Source organism: Denticeps clupeoides, chromosome 10 (assembly GCF_900700375.1).
Source record: "Denticeps clupeoides chromosome 10, fDenClu1.1, whole genome shotgun sequence".
NCBI lineage: Eukaryota > Metazoa > Chordata > Actinopteri > Clupeiformes > Denticipitidae > Denticeps > Denticeps clupeoides.
The window spans coordinates 3,904,997-3,924,617 of NC_041716.1; the positions used below are offsets into that span (position 1 = coordinate 3,904,997).

Sequence of the window (19,621 nt, forward strand, 5' to 3'; positions counted from 1 at the left end):
AGTCCATGTAGTCGGAGGTTCACTCAATCAAAAGGTCGGCCGAGAGGTCGCCTGTGTTTCGTGGGGTCAAGAGCTGTGACCCCCCGTCACCAAATGCTGCCGCGCTTGTCTCAGGACTAACTCTCAAGCTGCTTGGGTTGTGCTTTTTCGCCATTTCGGAAACAAACGCTTGTGTGCATGGGAAGGTTCGCAGGCGGATTTGCTTCGTTCTTCCCGTTTTGAATTGCACTGATCGCCTCTTAGGGGCTTCAACAAAAGGAAGCGAATTATTTACCCCGTTTTACCCTGCTTCGCTTGGAATGTTCTTTTGTGTTGCCATGTTCAGTTTCTGTGCCACTCTGGTTTTCATTGCAAATGTTGATTGATATAAAACTCAAAAAGATGACATGATTTGTTGTGTGTGCTGATTGGTACCAGATTTTGCTCATTAATGTACAATTACAGACTGTGACATCAGGGATTTAAAATCTCCACAATTTGCCAAAGTATGTAGCTGATGCTCGCCCCCCCAGCAGCGGGCGTGGCTTCCCCGCCCGTTTCTAAGACAGAAAACTTTTTTCTTTTTATTGCTCCCCGTGCAAAAGGTACAAATACTGTTGGCTTTTTGTCTGCATTTTACACAACGTGGAAATCAACATTTTATGAGTAGTAAATCCCATTTTTATTAAAGTGTCTGGTCAAACTCTATGTCTCTGTGGTATTTTAAAGGGGAAATAAAGGAAAGGAATTGAAGTAAATTAAAAAGTGGATAGAAATGCACAATATACCAATATGTGTTCCTGCGGCAAAAGGAAAAACTATATATGACTTATGAGTTAGTAATTTTATCTTAAAATATTTTTAAATGTTATTAAAAAGCATGATTTGTTATAGTAAACAAGTAAAATATGTGCAAAGAAGTTTTCTTAAGTGCAGTAATCTTCATCAATGGAGGTCCATCATGGATGTTATCTATGTACAGTATTTACATTGGTAGATTCTCACTGAAGGCATCAAAACTATGAATGAACACATGTGGAGTTATGTACTTAACAAAAAGTGGAGACCTGACCTACACAGTCACCGGACCTGAACCCAATCCAGATGGTTTGGGGTGAGCTGGACCGCAGAGTGAAGGCAAAGAGGCCAACAAGTGCTAAACACCTCTGGGAACTCCTTCAAGACGACCTCTTGAAGCTCATCGAGAGAATGCCAAGAGTGTGCAAAGCAGTAATCAGAGCAAAGAAACTAGAATATAAAACATGTTTTCACTTATTTCACCTTTTTTTTGTTAAGTACATAACTCCACATGTGTTCATTCATAGTTTTGATGCCTTCGGTGAGAATCTACCAACGTAAATGGTCATGAAAATAAAGAAAACACATTGAATGAGAAGGTGTGTCCAAACTTTTGGCCTGTACTGTGTGTCAAGCAGAAGAGCTGACCTTCTGCTCAGGTCCGTGATAAGAATGCTGGCTACTTTTTTAGTCTAAATGTTTTAATTATAGAACATTATAGTAACTTTGTAGAACAAAACCGAAGACATCGGACAATGAAATAACACACCCGAGCTTATGTAATAAACAAAAAATTGCCAAAATGTTGTGTCTCTCCAAATCAGGGAGCTTTTGCTGTGATGGCAGCATTAAACACTCGTGTCTTCTCTCCACCACCTTAAGTTGGACATCGGGGACGGTTTGATGAGCATGAGCATGCATCTCATCAAGTGGCTTTTGATGATGACAATAGAGAACAGCACAGCAGGTAAGAAAGGGGACTAGTAAGCCGAGATGTTGCTCGGAAAAGTCCAGATGTGCCACTGAGGTCCCCATCATGGCCACCCACTTCTCACCAAGGATGATGGTTAAAAACAGATAACACATTTCACAGTGTCACCGTGCGCTGTGCTGCAGTGTATCACAATGACAGACACTTTCACTTCACTTTCTACATGTTTCTTGCATTAGATTCTTCAAAATGACCCCCCATCTTATGTCTCCATAACTGCCACAGAGTAGTCCAAACATTCTGTGCAAACTTTTAACTGGTAGTGTACATCCCCCCAGTCAGTAGTTACAGGGACAGTCCTTCTGAAGCAACCCACGGTTCAGGGACACAATGGTAGTAAGCGGGATTTGAACGTGCGGCACCCACACTGCTGTCCTTACCTGCAGAGGATTATGAATCCCATAATATAAGGCTGTTTTTTTGTTGCTGTTATGACCATTAAAACCACCAAAAATCTCCAGTCTGCCCCTGATCCTCCCCAACTTCCTGCCATGCGCCCCATTTAACTCTCTGAAACTCGCAGTTCTATAAATAAATCAAACAAATAGGTTGGTAGTGTGGTGGTAGGGTGGTAGTAGCCTAGTAGTAACGCACTAGTGGGTAACACACTCACCTATGACCCAGAAGACCCAGGTTCAAACCCCACTTACTACCATCGTGTCCCTGAGCAAGACACTTAACCCTGAGTGTCTCCGGGGGGGACTGTCCCTGTAACTACTGATTGTAAGTCGCTCTGGATAAGGGCGCCTGATAAATGTAAGTAAATTGAAATATCACAGTCGTGCTGTTACCTTCGGTCTATTCGCCGTTGGACCATGTGATCAACTCCCTGCCTGTACGGAGGATCGGACCGAAGCGGAGCCTGGAGCTTTAACGTCGGCTTCTGCGCGCAACACACCCCGACTTCGCGACTGGGGGGGGCGGTTTCTGGGTCTTAAAAAATCCTCTAAACGGCTTTCCCTTGTGTGCTCAAACAGGTGCAGAAATCGGTCTAAAAGCATGTGAATATTCCTTCAAGGTATCAGAAGATGTTAATTCAGAAGAATTTTCCTGAGCTCGTGTCCTTTTGAACTCCCTTATTAAGACGTAAATAAACTTTATTTACTGGCAATATGTTGGTTACGTCCTGGAACGGTATTGGCCCCGTCTTCGTCCAATCACAGCGCCCCGTCCGTTTGGTCCAATCAAAAAGCTCACACTCGCAGCCAATCGCGGGGCAGCAGGAACTTTTTTTTCCCCTTCCCCGTCAGGGGCTTCCCTCGCCGGGCAGAAGCGAGCCGCGTCCTGGGAGAGAAGCAGCGGCGCGACAAAGTAACCGAGGTCGGTTACTTGCGGCACCGCGGGCCGCCGGAGGGCCGGGCCGGTCACCTGGGCGGACGCGGGAGCGACAAGCGACTCCCGTCTCCGGGTCGCGTCGCGGGGGTCATGCGGTCTCGGTCGGCCTCTCTTTCTTTTTTTTTTGGTACAGTTACAAGTGCGTCAACAAACGCGACAGTAGGTGACAGGTTACCTGTTCCAAGTTCAAGTTACTTTCTGCAGGTTAACTAACTAGACTAGTCAAGACTCACTAACTAGTTAAACTTAAACTTTTTTTTAATTATTATTATTATTTCCATTCACTTTTTGAGGAGTGGACAGCATTTTTTTCTTGTAGAACAGGATGCTTGTTATCCTGCGTTTACGCGGCAGGTAGTTTTAATTTTTTTTAGTTTCTGGTGACATCTACAAGTCATGTATTCCAAACTTTGTTCCCAACTGAAGAAGCCCTCGGCCGCGCGAAAAGTGGCCCTCCTCGTTGTCGCTGCCTACGGAGTGAGAAAGCTCTGCCCGTATGTTATCCCCCGGTTTGCCCGCGGCGGGAGAAGGCCCGGGGGCTCGCCCGCCTCCCCAGACCCGGACGGGGCGCAGCTGCTGGAGAAAGCGAGGAAGAAGAGCAGCTCCCCCGCCGTGAACCGCGAGTTCCTCGAGCGGCTGCTGCACCTCCTGCGCATCCTCTTCCCCAGGCTCCTGTGCAGGGAGCTGGGCCTGCTGGGGTTCCACTCCGTGGCCCTCGTCTCTCGTACCTTCCTCTCCATCTACGTGGCCAAGCTGGATGGGCAGATCGTGAAGACGATCGTGAAGAAAGACCCGCAGGCATTCGTGTGGGAGCTGACCAAGTGGCTCCTGATCGCCATCCCGGCCACCTTTGTAAACAGCGCCATCCGCTACCTGGAGGGCAAGCTGACCCTCGCCTTCCGCACCAGGCTAGTCAGCCACGCCTACCAGCTGTACTTCAGTAACCAGACGTACTACCGGGTCAGCAACATGGACGGCCGGCTGGCCAACCCAGACCAGTCCCTGACCGAGGACGTGGTGATGTTCGCGGCCTCGGTCTCCCATCTCTACTCCAACCTCACCAAGCCCATCCTGGACGTCGTGATGACCTGTTACACTCTCATCAAAACCGCCGAGTCCAAAGGGGCCAACACTACCTGGCCCTCGGCCATCGCTGGCATCGTGGTGGCGCTGACGGCCAAGATCTTGCGGGCCTTCTCGCCTCGCTTTGGCAAGCTGGTGGCAGAGGAGGCCCGGAGGAAGGGGGACCTGCGGTATATGCACTCCCGCATCATCGCCAACTCTGAGGAGATTGCCTTCTATGGGGGGCACAAGGTAAACGGGTGTTGTGACTCAATCTTACAGATTTAATATACAATTGTAGTTCATTCTTATTATATATATATATATACAGTACATGCCAAAAGTTTGGACACGCCTTCTCATTCAATGTGTTTTCTTTATTTTCATGACCATATACGTTGGTAGATTCTCACTGAAGGCATCAAAACTATGAATGAACACATGTGGAGTTATGTACTTAACAAAAAAAGGTGAAATAAGTGAAAACATGTTTTATATTCTAGTTTCTTTGCTCTGATTACTGCTTTGTACACTCTTGGCATTCTCTCGATGAGCTTCAAGAGGTCGTCACCTGAAATGGTTCTCCAACAGTCTTGAAGGAGTTCCCAGAGGTGTTTAGCACTTGTTGGCCCCGTTGCCTTCACTATTCGCTCCAGCTCACCCCAAACCATCTCGACTGGATTCAGGTCCGGTGACTGTGGAGGCCAGTACATAACTCCACAAATGTTCATTCATAGTTTTGATGCCTTCAGTGAGAATCTACCAATGTAAATGGTCATGAAAATATAGAAAGCACATTGAATGAGAAGGTGTGTCCAAACTTTTGGCCTGTACTGTATATACTGAATTAACTACTACAACTAGATTGGATCATTAAAAAAAATTAAAAATACCATGGAAAAGTTCCTAACAAAAATGAAACACAAAAGCAACATTCCACACCTCCCCTTCTAATAAGATATGAATAAAGATTTTTTAGAGCTGACTTACTTTATAATGTTTTATGTGTGGGAACAAAGGTGACTTTATTGGTGTAATTTTTTTCCCCATAGACTAAGGATTCATTTCAGCTCATTTAGAGGTTTTAGAGGTTTTTTTCTGGCAGTCATCAAATAAGGAAGTAACTTGAATACCACCGAAACTAAAACTGAGAGAAAATCTGAAAAGTATTGCGGCACACGTGAGTAGTACAAAGGGCCGTGAGTGTGTGTTGAATGGCCAGTCGGGCGGTGGGGGGGGAGATATCCCGAGAAACTCGGTTATCCTTTGGCGCGCCGTGGAACAAAGGACGCGGAATTCCGAGATTACTTCTCTTGACCGTGTGCAAGCGATTTGATTTCAGGTTGCACCTTTGAACCCCCGACTGTAACTGTAGTAATCAAACGAATTCATTGTTGATTGTGCCTGAGCGCGTTACAGTGACTGGCGTGACACATTTACATTTACAGCATTTATTAGACGCCCTTATCCAGAGCGACTTACAATCAGTAGTTACAGGGACAGTCCCCCCCTGGAGCAACTTAGGGTTAAGTGTCTTGCTCAGGGACACGATGGTAGTAAGTGGGATTTGAACCCGGGTCTTCTGGTTCATAGGCGAGTGTGTTACCCACTAGGCTACTACCACCCTTGCTCTTGCTCTTGACACTTGCTCTTTATGAAACGGCTGCATCAGTGAAGTAATATTTTTAGTGGGAACAGCTTTGCATGTGACTTACACCACACCAGCATGCCACGGGGGGGTCGGGTCATTGCGGTTCAGAGAAAATGGCGCCTGAACAGCCAGAACAGCTCGGATGTCTTTATTTGCGAATGCCCCCTCTCTGTCCCGCTGTTGGCCGAGCTGCTGGAGGTGCACCTCAGCCGACGTGCTCATTCTCACCTTCAGGCCTCAGGGGACCGCGAAAGAGATGCAAAAACATCTGAGGCAGCGGCGGCCTGGGTTCTTCTACATGCACGAAAATAAGAGTGACACAGAGGGCAGAATTAATTACAATTAAAACCAAAAAAAATGTCACTCTGAAGTGCAAACTGTTCCCGGGTTTATTTTAGTGCTCAAAATAATTGCACGCTTGTGTCTTGACTTCGGGGAACGTTCCTTAGGAAACAGCGGTCCTGGCGTATTTCGAACCATTTGAACTCCAGTTCTGTTCTGCCGCAGGTGGAGATGTCCCAGCTGCAGCGCAGCTACCAGTCTCTCGCCTCCCAGATCAACCTCATCCTGTTTAAGCGGCTGTGGTACGTCATGCTGGAGCAGTTCCTCATGAAGTACCTGTGGAGCGCCTCGGGCCTGGTCATGGTGGCCGTGCCAATCATAACTGCCACGGGATACTCAGAGCGCGGTACCGCCTCCCTCCCGCCTCCCCTCTTTCTCGTCTCTCCTCCTTGCTCACGTCCCTGACCTGATGGATAACGTCATGTCAAAGTCCCGCACGGTCCGACAGATCTCCTCACATATCAAGACCAGCGATAATGGCCGTGTAATAAACGCGATTTCACACATGGTACTTATCACTTATCATGCCGCTGTAGTAAGTCTAAGGTCTGTCTGTGCGCAGCAGGAGGTAAACTCTGCCTTCACAGCAGGTCACAGCCACCTGGGGGTGAACCTTGCTCATGGCCGATAAGGTGGCTAAAAAAGCCCAGACCACCCTGCATGTGAATGTTTATCTTGTATATCACATTATTATCCACTTCGGCACATAGTAATAACGTAATTACCAATTTCATCCATTTGAAAGTTGAGAGTTGACGGGACTTCTTTAAAAAACTATTGTAATGAATTATTCTAAATGATACGTAATGCAGTGCACTCAGGTTCTGTTGGGTGCGTTTATCCGTCACCCAGGCCTAGTGCACTTCGTGATTTTAGGTCAAGTTTACCAAAGCACAATCCTGATTGGCTTATTAGGTTTTGTGTCCTTTGAACCTTTAGAATTTTGACCAAAGTCCCATCGTTTGCCATGCTGATCACATACACTAGCCGTTGAAATGTTTGTTTGAGTGGAGAAAACGGTATGCAAATGATCAGCGAGATGCTGCGCCCTCCATTAATATGGGTGCCGTGCCCGGCTTTCTGTGTGGAGACCAGTTTTCAGACTGGCGCTTGGCAGCTCTGCCCGTTCTGCATTTGTCGGGTGCCAAATTCTCAACATGCGTTCCCCACAGCTCCGATAGTCCCTGCAGCTATGCAGAATGTAGGCTAAACCCATTTTCTTTCCTTTTTTTTTTTTTTGTTGTTGTCCTACCAGCGCGGCCGTAGCTGAGCGTTAAATTTCGGATGTGCTTTTTGGTAGATTCTGAGGATGTCAAACAGGCTGCCATGGTGATGAAAGAGGAGGAGCTGGTGAGCGAGCGCACCCAGGCCTTCACCACGGCCCGGAACCTTCTGAATGCTGCGGCCGACGCTGTGGAACGGATTATGAGCTCCTACAAAGAGGCAAGCGCCATTGATGTGTTGTGTTATATAATACAACCAACATGGTTATGAAGCGTGTCCCATTCATAAATGTGGGCTACAGACCTTTTTTGTTGCATGTTATGCAACAAATTCATCATTTGCATTTGTTAGAGAGATGAATAAAAGCACCAGTTAGTGCTTTTAAAACTAAATAGATGCCACCTAATTTGCATATATTTTAGGTGTGATCTAAGCATTATGGCAGATGTTGACAAATAATGTTCTCTGTTTGCAAGATATAAATGGCCCAGAATTTTACCTTCAATTATCATGGGTTTACGTGGTTGGAACATTGTAACCTGGTACATATTAGCTAACTTTCTTTATGAATTTACATTTCCATGATATAGGACATGCATCAAGCAATGTAGAATTTCAGCTATCATCTTGGTTTTCTGCAGCAGATTTGTAGAGCTCATGCTACGGTCCCTTTGCAGGTGACGGAGCTTGCAGGCTACACGGCCCGTGTGTACGAGATGTTCATTGTGTTTGAGGACGTGCAGGCCGGGGTGTATCGCCGCTCTGCAATTGCACAGATGGGAGAACCTGGGGACATGCAGATGGTGCAGCATGGCATGAGGGTGGAGGGGCCGTTGGAAATCAGAGGTAGAGTGGTCACGTATTTAGCCGTGGGGTCTGTTTAACTGCATAGTTTTGCATTTGTAAACTTACCTGCCACTTTATTAGAAACTTTATTAGGGTGGTTGTAGCCCTGTAGTTAACACACTCACCTATGATGTCCCTGAGCAATACACTCAACCTTGAGTTGCTCAAGGGGGACTGTCCCTTTAACTACTGATTGTAAGTCGCTCTTTATAAGGGCATGTGTGTATAAATGCCGTAAATATAACATCCTAACACTTCTTTTTTTTTTTTTTTTTTATATATATATATATATATATATTAGATGTATTAATGTATTCCATACAGTGTAATAGTGCATAATTACCAGTTTCATATGGTAATGTTCTGACGACATGCTGACCAGACCAAACACAGATGTGATACTGCTGACTTACTGGCATGTTCGTGGTGTGTTTCTATTAAATTCTATGGCCCATAAATGTCCAGTTGGCCAGCTCTGTGGTCAGAAATGCCCAAACAAACTGTACAGGACAATTACTTAATTTACCATGGCTACTACACACCAGCTTAGGCGTGCTTTTCTTTTGGAAAAAAAAAAGCATTTGATTGACATGTGTTCTGTCCTACTGTGTGTGCAGGTGAAGTGATTGACGTCGATCAGGGCATCAGGTGCGAGAACCTGCCGATCATCACTCCCACTGGGGATGTGGTGGTGTCCTGTCTCAACATGAAGGTAAAGTTGCACTGTCTTGATAGTAGATAATAATATTCTTGTTAGTTTTGTAATTTCATGAATCCATTATCATCCCACCACTGCATGTTTTATAGGCTGTTGAAAGTTTATTTTGCTGTTGTTGCGGTATTGTGTCCTCTGTGTCCTGTTTGAGGTCTTATATGTCTTGTCTGTAGAGATGGTACTCAAGTAGGAATTTCATTGTGCTTGGTACCGTGTAGATATGACACTAAACTTAAATTGAACAGAACTGAAAAATTATTTGAAAATAACAAGCCAAAATGCCCAGCCAGTCTGAAATTATACTCAGATGGATGACTGTAGTTAAGATATTGCAGAACAAGGAAAAAAACACAAGGTCATTGCTAAATATTTATGAATCCTAATTGAGACAAAATAATCATTTTTTAATCACACAAGTGTGAGATTTGCAAAATTGTAATTATTATTTTGAAATTTGAAATGCACAAAATACATGCATGATTGTGCATGAACCATATTCAAGTAATGTAAGTAACTGTACCAGCCATAAGTGCGCACAGTAAAATTAGTGTGGGCGTCTGGGTGCTAATAAAAGCGTACGGTATTCATGAGTTGGCCTAGATTTTATTGCCATTTGCTTTAGAAGTGATTCGTGTGTGAAGAAAGGGGATTTAATGCACCTGTAACTGATTCTAAGGAGTTTTGGCACTCAAATGCACACTGTAAAAAAAAAAATTCAGTTCCACATGATTCGTTTGATTTAGGCTGTCCTAATTCGTTTGTGCTATTTCAAACCATACCTATGAAATAAATTCTGCTTGATTTTTTTTTAAAGTAACAAATGATTTGATCATGTTAGAATGTTGTGGTGGCATGGTGGATGGAGGCTCATTCGTTCGACTTAAACAGGGTTTATAATACATTTAATACATGGAACAAGCACTAATACAGGACATACACGTTAAGGACCCGACACGGACGTGGTAAAAAACATGTATACACGCGAAACAGCTGCACATGATCAGGATAATTTGGAACACAGACAATACTAAATTCCGGTCCAAATTGCGGAACCGGAATGCCCCCTTCGGAGTCAGTTCCTGTTGAATTATGCTGAATTAACTTAATATGTATGGCTTGAAATAATGCAAAGGAATTAGCCTAAATCAAATGAATCCTGTGGAACTGGGGTTTTTTTTTTCAGTGCACACACTATGGTAACTACATTTTGGTTTATAATCCCGAGAATTTTGTTTAAGTGCCCATTGTGTGAGTCTCTTCTGTTAATATACATTAATTAATTAATAATATCTGTTCCCACAGATAAAGAGCATAAACAGAATTGAATCAGTAGTACTTTTATGTTATTGCATATGTTAGAACCAGATCAAGTTAGAATCATTTTGCAAAGTTGGTTTCCTTTCATGTGCCTTGGAGATATTTTTCTCTCTGGAAGTCTCCTCTGTTCTGGATCCCATCGTGATGAATTCATGCCTCTCAGTAGATTCTGAGAAGTGGGTCATGGGTGCTGTGGCATGACCCCCTGGCAGAACAGAAACAATGTGGTGATTATTTGTGGGCCTTTACCCACTGGACCCTGTGGTCAAGGGGGCCTGGTGGTGGCGTGCTGGTCTGTAGAGCCGATGCAGGCGCTAAGCAGATCAGCGCTCTAATTCCAGTCCCCAGACCCTCTGCGGTGTCATGTGACGGGGCGATGACACAATGCTGTTTTAGCTCTGCTCCCATAGCGTGTCACTGAGCAGCCTCGTAACCCTGACGAAAAGTAAACGAGGGGGAAAAAAAAGGAAAGGGACCTGGCAGCTCGCCTCCCCAACCAGCTCCCCAGCCAGAGCCACGGGCCAAAAATGGGCCTGCTTTGCCCATCGCTGCATGAATCCTATTGGCAGCCTATCCATGTCCAGGGATTTTGGGGGTTGTCTGTACATGTTTCAAGATTTTCTCTTGGCTGAGATTCTCCACACTATGTTGTGTTTGTTGATGTCTTGAGAAAATGAGGGGCAGTATCCGACAAGCACACAAATCAGCCACTGAAGCTTTTGGAACTTTTCCAAATGGTCCAAATGTAAAGGTTCCTTCTGTTACACGATGAGGGTCTGTATCTTAGAAAAGTCCTGTTTTAAGTGTAAAATTGCTCTTGTCTTGTTCGGAAATCCTAATATATTAAGTGAAAGTGAAGTGATACAGTGCAGCACAGCTCACGGTGCACACAAAAAAATGTGTCCTCTTCTTTTAACCATCACCCTTGGTGAGCAGTGGGGAGCGGGTCAGTTTCCTTACCTGCTAGGCCAACCACTGCCCCGCTGTATATTAATGTATATAATATATTATATATTATTAGTAGAGGTGGGCATAGATTAATTTTCTTAATCTAGATTAATCTCACTGTAATCTTGGAATTAATCTAGAGTAAGAAAAATTAATCTAGAGTAAGCAAAATTAATCTAGATTAAAATGGCTCATTTGAATTCTGCCGAAGGCATTCAGAATATGTGTGCTACCCAAATAATGACTAAAAGTAAGTCTTTGAGAACGGGTTTCTCAAGCCAGGTGGCGCATTAGACCAGGGGCTCATCTCCTGTTTCCAAAATTATGTTCAATAAGATGTACTTGTGTTTACCAACTGTTTATTCAGTTAAATAGCTGCATCCATGTTACCACGTCACGTTTGATGTGGTAATTTCACAGTTCGAAGACTCGTTCTTGCCCTCTACAGTGCAATTCGGCTAGGTATACATCCGCGCTAAAATATCAAGGTGAAAGTCATCATAGTGTAGCGGTTCTTCTACTGCGTTGTGTAACTTTTTGTTTTCGTTTCTTGAACCACAAATGATGAGCTGACACCCAAGAGATTTTCTGTGCAAAGTGTATTCTGTACAAAAAGCAAGGTCGCGTCAGAACATCGCGTCACACATCGCATCTTTCTGCACCTCTCTCTACTCTCACAACTCACGCCATGTGTCCAAGAGAACTGAACATTAACATAAAGCATTCACAATTTACAATAATGCATTCCTGTACAGAAAGCAAGGTCGTGTCAGAACATCACGTCACACATCGCGTCTTTCTGCACCTCTCTCTACAATAGAGAACATAAAAAAATATTCACAAAATAACACACATGCAAAATATTCGTAATATGTACATAAATTAAAATGAAAGAAATAACTTTTTGCACACAAACCCCACGCACCTCTTACAACTCACGCCATGTGTCCAAGAGACCTGAACCGGGTCTCAAAAACAAAATAAAAGTCTTTAGAAAATAAGAAAATAAGACACAAGAAAGAAGAAATATACTTATAAATCTAGTGTAACCATTGAACTCCAGCACAATAGCTTGAGTAGTATAGACCCAGCTCCCAACCCAACTTTGTGAATAGATTAACGTCGATATTTTTTATGGCCCGATAAGAGTCTCACGTTAACGCAGCACGTTAACGCTGATAACGACCCACCACTAATAATTATATTATTTTCTTATATTATAACTTGCTTATTTGTACAGTGATCTTTTATTTTATACAGTCGACATAGTGTCTGTGCTGTTGTTTTTTGCTGTTCTTATCTTGTAAATTTCACACTTGTAGGACTAATAAAGTAACATTCCTTTAATGTGTTAAGAAGAGATGTTGCTTTTAGGGGAAGAGGTAAGAGGCAGTTTGCCTAGCAGTTCAGGAAGCGGCCCGTAATCAGAAGGTTGCCGGTTCGAATCCTGAGGTCACTGAGGTGCCGCTGAGCAAAGCACCGCCTGTCATGGCTGCCGACTGCTCACCAGGGTTAAATGGGTTAAAAGCAGAGGACACATTTCGGTGCATCACAATGACAGTCACTTCACTTTCACTTTTCATAATGGATTCATGTGCTCAAAGGGTGAAAGTTCAGAATACACTTTCAAGCTGTACCTGGTCAGATGTAAAACGGCAAAGCCTGTTACTCCACTTTTCCCACCTGTGCTTCGTTTGTAACATCCGGCTTCGTGTTGACAGGCTAAACCCACTGTTTGTTCTCGGCTCTCTCTGGTAGGTGGACGAGGGAATGCATCTGCTGATCACCGGGCCCAACGGCTGTGGCAAGAGCTCTCTGTTCCGTATCCTCAGCGGCCTGTGGCCCGTCTACAGCGGCGTCCTGTACAAACCGTCCCCACAGCACATGTTCTACATCCCCCAGAGGTAGGGCTTCGGAACAGAGCCTGGATTCATTTTATTCAGTACAGAGGCCGTGGCGTGACAGGGCTGCTTTGCGGTTCATGTCCACAGGGGTGTAAGTAATAAGTCACCCATGTTGCTGGAGGATCAAAGCAAAAACCAAGTGGTATCACCATGAATACAAATGTTCAAACTGATCAACTAATGTTGCCAAGGACTGCATGCTTTAAATGTGAGTGGATATGCAATCTACCCAAGTGCCTACAAAAGCCTGAAAGTAGCTGCGGGTAGTAATTAGCATGTCTGTATTTAATACTCTTTAAAGGATGGTGTTACTGATGCCATGAGCTGACATACAGTACAGGCCAAATGTTTGGACACACCTTCTCATTCAATGTGTTTTCTTTATTTTCATGACCATTTACGTTGGTAGATTCTCACTGAAGGCATCAAAACTATGAATGACCACATGTGGAGTTATGTACTTAACAAAAAAAAAGGTGAAATAACTGAAAACATGTTTTTTATTCTAGTTTCTTTGCTCTGTTTACTGCTTTGCACACTCTTGGCATTCTCTCGATGAGCTTCAAGAGGTCGTCACCTGAAGTGGTTTTCTTAACAGTCTTGAAGGAGTTCCCAGAGGTGTTTAGCACTTGTTGGTCCAGCTCACCCCAAACCATCTGGACTGGGTTCAGGTCCGGTGACTGTGGAGGCCAGGTCTCCCCTTTTTGTTAAGTACATAACTCCACATGTGTTCATTCATAGTTTTGATGCCTTCAGTGAGAATCTACCAACGTAAATGGTCATGAAAATAAAGAAAACACAAGGTGTGTCCAAACTTTTGGCCTGTACTGTAGATGCTATAGAAAAACACAGAGATAAATGTTTTTTTTACACCCACTTCTGTGCACATTTAAAATAGTCAGGAAGTGAGGTTTTTTTTGTCTTGTGCAAACCATACAATTGACAATAAATTCACATTGACACCATTTTTTTCTCATCTTTCCTCCTTGCCAGTGTATTAACTGTAGTACAAACATTTTGTACAATCAGGCTCATTGTGCAGTGATTTTAAATTGATGATTTTATATATGGTTGTGGTGTTTAATTACATCTTGTCCTTCGGTGTTTAATATAAATAAAATCCACTACTTATACAGGGCTCCTAATAAAACCATACATGTGCCATACATAAAAAAAACATTTTTTTATACTTATTTTATTAATTAAATCACCTTTTGATGCCCTGCTCTCCTGCTCTCTTGTCAGGCCTTACATGTCTGTTGGGTCGCTGCGAGACCAGGTCATCTATCCTGACACTGTCCAGGAAATGAGGGAGAAGGGCTTCACCGATCACCAGCTGGAGGACATCCTCAGGATCGTCAGCCTGCGCTACATCCTGGAGAGAGAGGGAGGTGAGAGGGAGCATGAAGCCATGGTCCGGATCGGTTTCTCTGACCGGGCATTTATGAAAATCAGTTGCACACATGTGTGCTTCTTAGAATTTGAGATAAATTAGAATAAGATTTGAAACCTTCTTTTCACACACCCCTAGTAGTTACTTCCTCCTTTTGTTGTTTGTATGTTTTATATTTGTAAAATGACATTACTGGGCGTGACCCATGTGTTATAGAGCAGTGGTTCCCAAGGTTTTTGCCTTGTGTCCAAGACAAGCCAGGCCTCCCCACCTAGGGTGACCAGACTCGAGCTTATGATAAAGAGATCACAGCAGCGTGTGGGTGGTTGCTAAATTGCCCAAGGTGCTAGCGGTACTTCCTGTAACACAAGCAGGTGGGAAACCAATGCACTAGCGCGCATGTGTCAAGCTCGTGACCCGCGGGTATTTATATATATCTATTATTATGGCCCAGCGATATGATGCATTACATTTACAGCATTTATCAGACGCCCTTATCCAGAGCGACTTACAATCAGTAGTGACAGGGACAGTCCCCCCCTGGAGACACTCAGGGTTAAGTGTCTTGCTCAGGGACTCAATGGTAGTAGGTGGGATTTGAACCTGGGTCTTTTACTTCAGGGGCAAGTGTGTTACCCACTACCATGATGCTCTGATAACACTGAACCTACAGGTCCCATAATGCTTTGTGTCTTTCTTGACAAGTTGAGCGCCCTACGCCCTGAGTTCACGTGACTTTCAAGCTGCTTCAAGCCGAACAGCTTCAGCTGCAGCGTAAAGACTATGTTTGGCAAGGCAACTGCAGCACTGTGTAATAGATCTATATAAAGTGATCTTGCGGAATATCCAGAGAGTTTGAAACCCCTGCACTAGTGCGAATAGGCGTGTAGGATGACACGACGAATGTCCCCAAAAAGAGGATGTTTTACATTAAAATGATTTAATAAATGACCATTACATTTTTATGGAAGTGTTTCCACTCGGTTTAGTTTGTGTTTGTACTTGTGCAGGCTGGGAGGCCGAAAGCGACTGGAAGGACGTGTTGTCAGGTGGCGAGAAGCAGCGCATGGGCATGGCCAGGATGTTTTACCAGAAGTATGTGGTATTTGCAGACGCCTACAGGGATAGTTTCTGTTTAGCTGCGGTGTTGTCATGACACTTTGGTCCCTGGATGTGTGCAGGCCTAAGTATGCTCTGCTCGATGAGTGCACCAGTGCAGTCAGTATTGACGTGGAGGGCAAAATATTTGAAGCTGCAAAGGATTCTGGGATTGCCCTGCTCTCCATCACCCATCGACCATCCCTCTGGTGAGCATTTCATTTCATTTTGTTCATTCAAATTTTGAACCAAGTGACATTTTGGACCGAATTGAGTTAGAGATATTGAATGACAGCTCTGGACTGGCTCCTTTTACTGGCAACAGGATATGAATAAACTATTACAGAAATTTTAGTGTTATTAAAAAATTAACAGAAGAAAAATATAAAATATTGTTCACTATTTATACAAAATCAATACACAGAATAAATAAAATTACAATTTTTGATTGGCAAAATGTCACTTCCAGCCATATGGCTTTTAGCCCCTAAAATGAGGACTGTGAACAGCCATATGGGGGCACTGTACGCGCATCTGATCTCCAACTCCACTGTTCTCCCCCATCCAGGAAGTACCACTCTCATCTGCTACAGTTCGACGGCGAGGGCGGCTGGCGCTTCGAGAAGCTCGACGCCTCCACCCGCCTCTCCCTGCAGGACGAGAAGCTGCGGCTGGAGACGCAGCTCTCCGGGATCCCCAAGATGCAGCAGCGCCTGGCCGAGCTCTGCCGCATCCTGGGGGAGGACAGCAGCCCGTCCAGGACGGGGGAGGGGTCTCAGGAGCTGGAGAGGGAGGGCGGGGCGGCGCAGAGGGGCGAGCCGGTGGCGTGAGAGCGAGGTGCCTTTTAAAATGAATGGGACGTGACAGACTTGCATGTCAGGCCAGGTGTGTGTGTGTGTGTGTGTGTGTGTGTGTGTGTGAGAGAGAGAGAGAGAGAAAACAGTGAAAATGAGTCTTGTTGGGGGTTAACGTGTTAAAGAACGGGGCAGACGGGTGTTGCCTCCATGCGAATGTCACTGAGAGTTTATTCCCCAGCCCGCGTGGAAGGTGGCGGGTGGGGGCGAGAGGGAGAGGCGGGCGCCGTGACAGCTGCCAGCTCCGCCAGGTGCCGTGGATGATGAAAGCCCCCGCGAAAGCCGTCTCCTGCCTGTTATCCCAATCCTCCGCCGAACCCCCCGAAATCTCTGGTACAAACGCGGCGGCGGCAGCGGCCTCGAGGGAGGGAAGCTGCGTAGATTATCGACTCTCGTACTGTACCCCGCGCCCCCTCGCGCTGCTGATTACACCGTCAGGCTGCCAAAGAAGCGTTTCCTGGACGCGTGGATCCGCGCCGACGTTTCCTGATCCGTCACTGAGAGCACATCCCTCCCTCCTCCCTCCCTCCCTCCCCGCCCCCTTCGCCACAGTGCCGAACAGAGCGCTCACGTCTTTAATTCTGGAGGAAACGGTCCACCGTCCGACGGCCACGTCACTGTTGGTGAAGTGAAGCGAATGTGGAATGATTGTCACTTTTGATACACAGCAGCACAGCACAGTGAAATTTGTCCTCTGCATTTAACCCATCACCCTGAGTGAGCAGTGGGCAGCCATGACAGGTGCCCGGGGAGCAGTGTGTGGGGACGGGGCTTTGCTCAGTGGCACCTTGGCGGATCGGGATTCGAACCGGCAACCTTCTGATTACGGGGCCACTTCCTTAACCGCTAGGCCACCGCTGCCCCTTTTTTTTGTTTTTTTTTTTGTTTAGTGTGCCGTGCCGTGCAGTTCTGTGTAATAACTCACATGTAAACAGTGCCAACGACGACGCCACATCCTGTCGTCTCGGATAATCGGAAGTTTACTTGCGAGACGCTGAGTGTGAATGTTTTTGGGGGTTTTTGTTGCCTCAGCTCAGAGCTGGACAACACGCCCGGATTTTATATTTCATGAAGTCAAATTCAATCTCCAGGAGAGCAAAACATTAAAGAGGAAGTGAAGAACAACATTGCAAGTAACTGTTAATAACCGTTAGCAATAATTAATCGGACGATATTGAATCTGTCGGTGATATGCAGTATTTAATCCAGATGATTATAGCGCCTCTCAGGATGTGCATGACTAATTTGGACGAATTTCCACCTTTTTTTCCGTTATTCAAGGGGCAAAACCGACACTTGATTTGCTGTCAGGATCGACGTGAAGCCCGTGTGGTAGCTGGAGTCACCTGAAATGGCATAAAAATGTAATTCTGGTGAAAGCAGACATTTCTGGCCAGTGCAAGCCTTCTGGAAATCCATGGAAATTCTTCTGAAACGTTTCAGAATGTGAACCCTTCTTTGCACAGTAATTTTGTATAAGCATCATTAGTTATATGGAAAGTATGCCGTTTGATCATGCAGATGTATCAAATATATTGATGGGAGGGAAAAGGAATTTGCACAACTATATATGGCTTGTTGCGGTGTAGATCATGTGGTATAGATGTGTGCGCAATTATATATATTAAAACATATATATTTTCATAATCAAGTGCTTAAAGCAAATCATTCTGTACAATTTTCGTCAGTACGGTCCTTTTCATATTCAACAATGTAACCAAAATAAAAAAAGAAAAGTTAAATGTTTTCCGGTGTTGTTTTTTTTTTGTGGTTTGTCTTGTTGACTTCTTGGAAATTGGTGCAATGCCACAAACACCTTTTTTTTTTTTTTTGTTCAGCTCGCCACGTCTCCGCAAGACACCTGGTACATTTACATTTACATCTTTTACCAGACGCCCTTACCCAGAGCAACCTACAATCAGTATTTCTGTTTTAAATGAAGCACCGCAATGTTCCCTAATCCAGGCACTGGGGGAACTCCTGCCAAAAAATGCTCCTATTGCAGCATTGCAAACCATGCACTATTACCTGGGCTCTCGGTCTGAAGGTGGAACCTCCTCAGGTGGGGTGCCAGGAGTCTCAGAGATCACTGCAAAAATTCACAGCTGCTGTAGTTATTATTCTTTATATCCTCATTGTGATAGTGGCAGTGTGGTAGTAGCCAGGTGAATAACACACTCCTATGAAACAGAAGACCCAGGTTCAAAACCCCACCTACCACCATTGTGTCCCTAAGCAGGACACTTAACCCTGAGTGTCTCCAGAGGGACTCTCCCTGTAACTACTGAAGTCACTCTGGATGAGGTTGTCTGATAAATGTTGGTGGGTAAGGAAGCGGCCCAGTAATCAGAAGGTTGCCGGTTCGAATCCCGAGGTGCCACTGAGAAAAGCACCGTCCCCACACACTGCTCCCCGGGCGCCTGTCATGGCTGCCCACTACTCACCAAGGGTGATGGTTAAAAGCAGAGGACACATGTCACCGTGGGCTGTGCTGCTGTGTATCACAATTATCACGTAATTTTTTTAAATGCCGCAAATGTAATTGTTGTGATTTTTTAACATTCTTTATTAAGATATTATTTAATAATCCTTACTGATTGGCTGCAGTGCTGACAGTGAATGATAACCAATAATAAGTCCTATTTTTCACTCACTTTCTATTATGTTACTCAGGGTGGCGGCTGGCGGAGACCGTCCCAGGGACACACGCAGGGTGGGGCGCACATACAGTCACCTATGGACAAATAAGAGTGAATTTTTTTTTAATATTCATCCATGTTACGATCCAACTCTGTATATAAGTGAAGAGCCCCGAAAACCCGCGGGTACCACGGCCCCCGTTGCGCTTTGACTATTTGGTACAGGGGGCGTGGCTTACGGACAACTGGAAAACCCTCCCAGTAGGTGGACCCCCGAGACCGCCGGAACCCTCGGATCCGACCGACTGGTGCCGCTGCAGGGCTCCCCGCATAAAAGCCGCTCCCTCCCGGCGCCTCGCGTGAGAGAGTCCCGTGCGGAGTGTTCCGAGCCGCGGACGGCGCGACGGAACGCCTCGGCCCACGTGTTGCGTCGCCTGGAGCTCGGGTCTCATGCCAGCGCCGCGGTGCGAGCAGCTCACCGGGGACCGTCGCTGCGGAGGTGGGTCCCCCCCCAGCATCACCGCC

The 19,621-nt window shown here is 45.3% G+C and overlaps 2 protein-coding genes across 3 annotated transcripts in view; both read left to right on the forward strand.

Annotated features, from left to right (window-relative positions):
• The first annotated feature begins 3,018 nt into the window (after positions 1-3,018).
• Positions 3,019-17,201, forward strand: abcd1 (ATP-binding cassette, sub-family D (ALD), member 1). Of its 2 annotated transcripts, none has more exons than XM_028993640.1 (10): positions 3,019-4,417; positions 6,324-6,536; positions 7,506-7,601; positions 8,060-8,228; positions 8,846-8,940; positions 12,967-13,112; positions 14,358-14,503; positions 15,516-15,600; positions 15,687-15,812; positions 16,172-17,201. In XM_028993640.1, exons 1-10 carry the CDS (start codon positions 3,500-3,502, stop codon positions 16,431-16,433), a joined length of 2,256 nt encoding a protein of 751 aa, XP_028849473.1. In that variant the 5' UTR covers positions 3,019-3,499; the 3' UTR covers positions 16,434-17,201. The 2 variants fall into 2 exon arrangements, with proteins under 2 accessions (XP_028849473.1, XP_028849472.1); XM_028993639.1 differs by having other exon boundaries at positions 6,324-6,504; positions 7,459-7,601.
• A 2,174-nt stretch (positions 17,202-19,375) lies between these two features.
• The window catches only part of plxnb3 (plexin B3), a 44,253-nt gene continuing 44,007 nt past the window's right edge, over positions 19,376-19,621 (forward strand). The window contains exon 1 of the mRNA XM_028993765.1: positions 19,376-19,595. The gene's annotated coding sequence lies outside the window, so the exon portion shown is untranslated. The remainder of the gene's footprint in view (positions 19,596-19,621) is intronic.

Coding starts and splice junctions, on each gene's coding strand:
- abcd1 (XM_028993639.1), top strand. CDS start 3,500: ATGTATTCCAAACTTTGTTCCCAACTGAAGAAGCCCTCGGCCGCGCGA. Junction 7,602..8,059: donor TTATGAGCTCCTACAAAGAG/GCAAGCGCCATT, acceptor GTCCCTTTGCAG/GTGACGGAGCTTGCAGGCTA. Junction 14,504..15,515: donor CATCCTGGAGAGAGAGGGAG/GTGAGAGGGAGC, acceptor GTACTTGTGCAG/GCTGGGAGGCCGAAAGCGAC.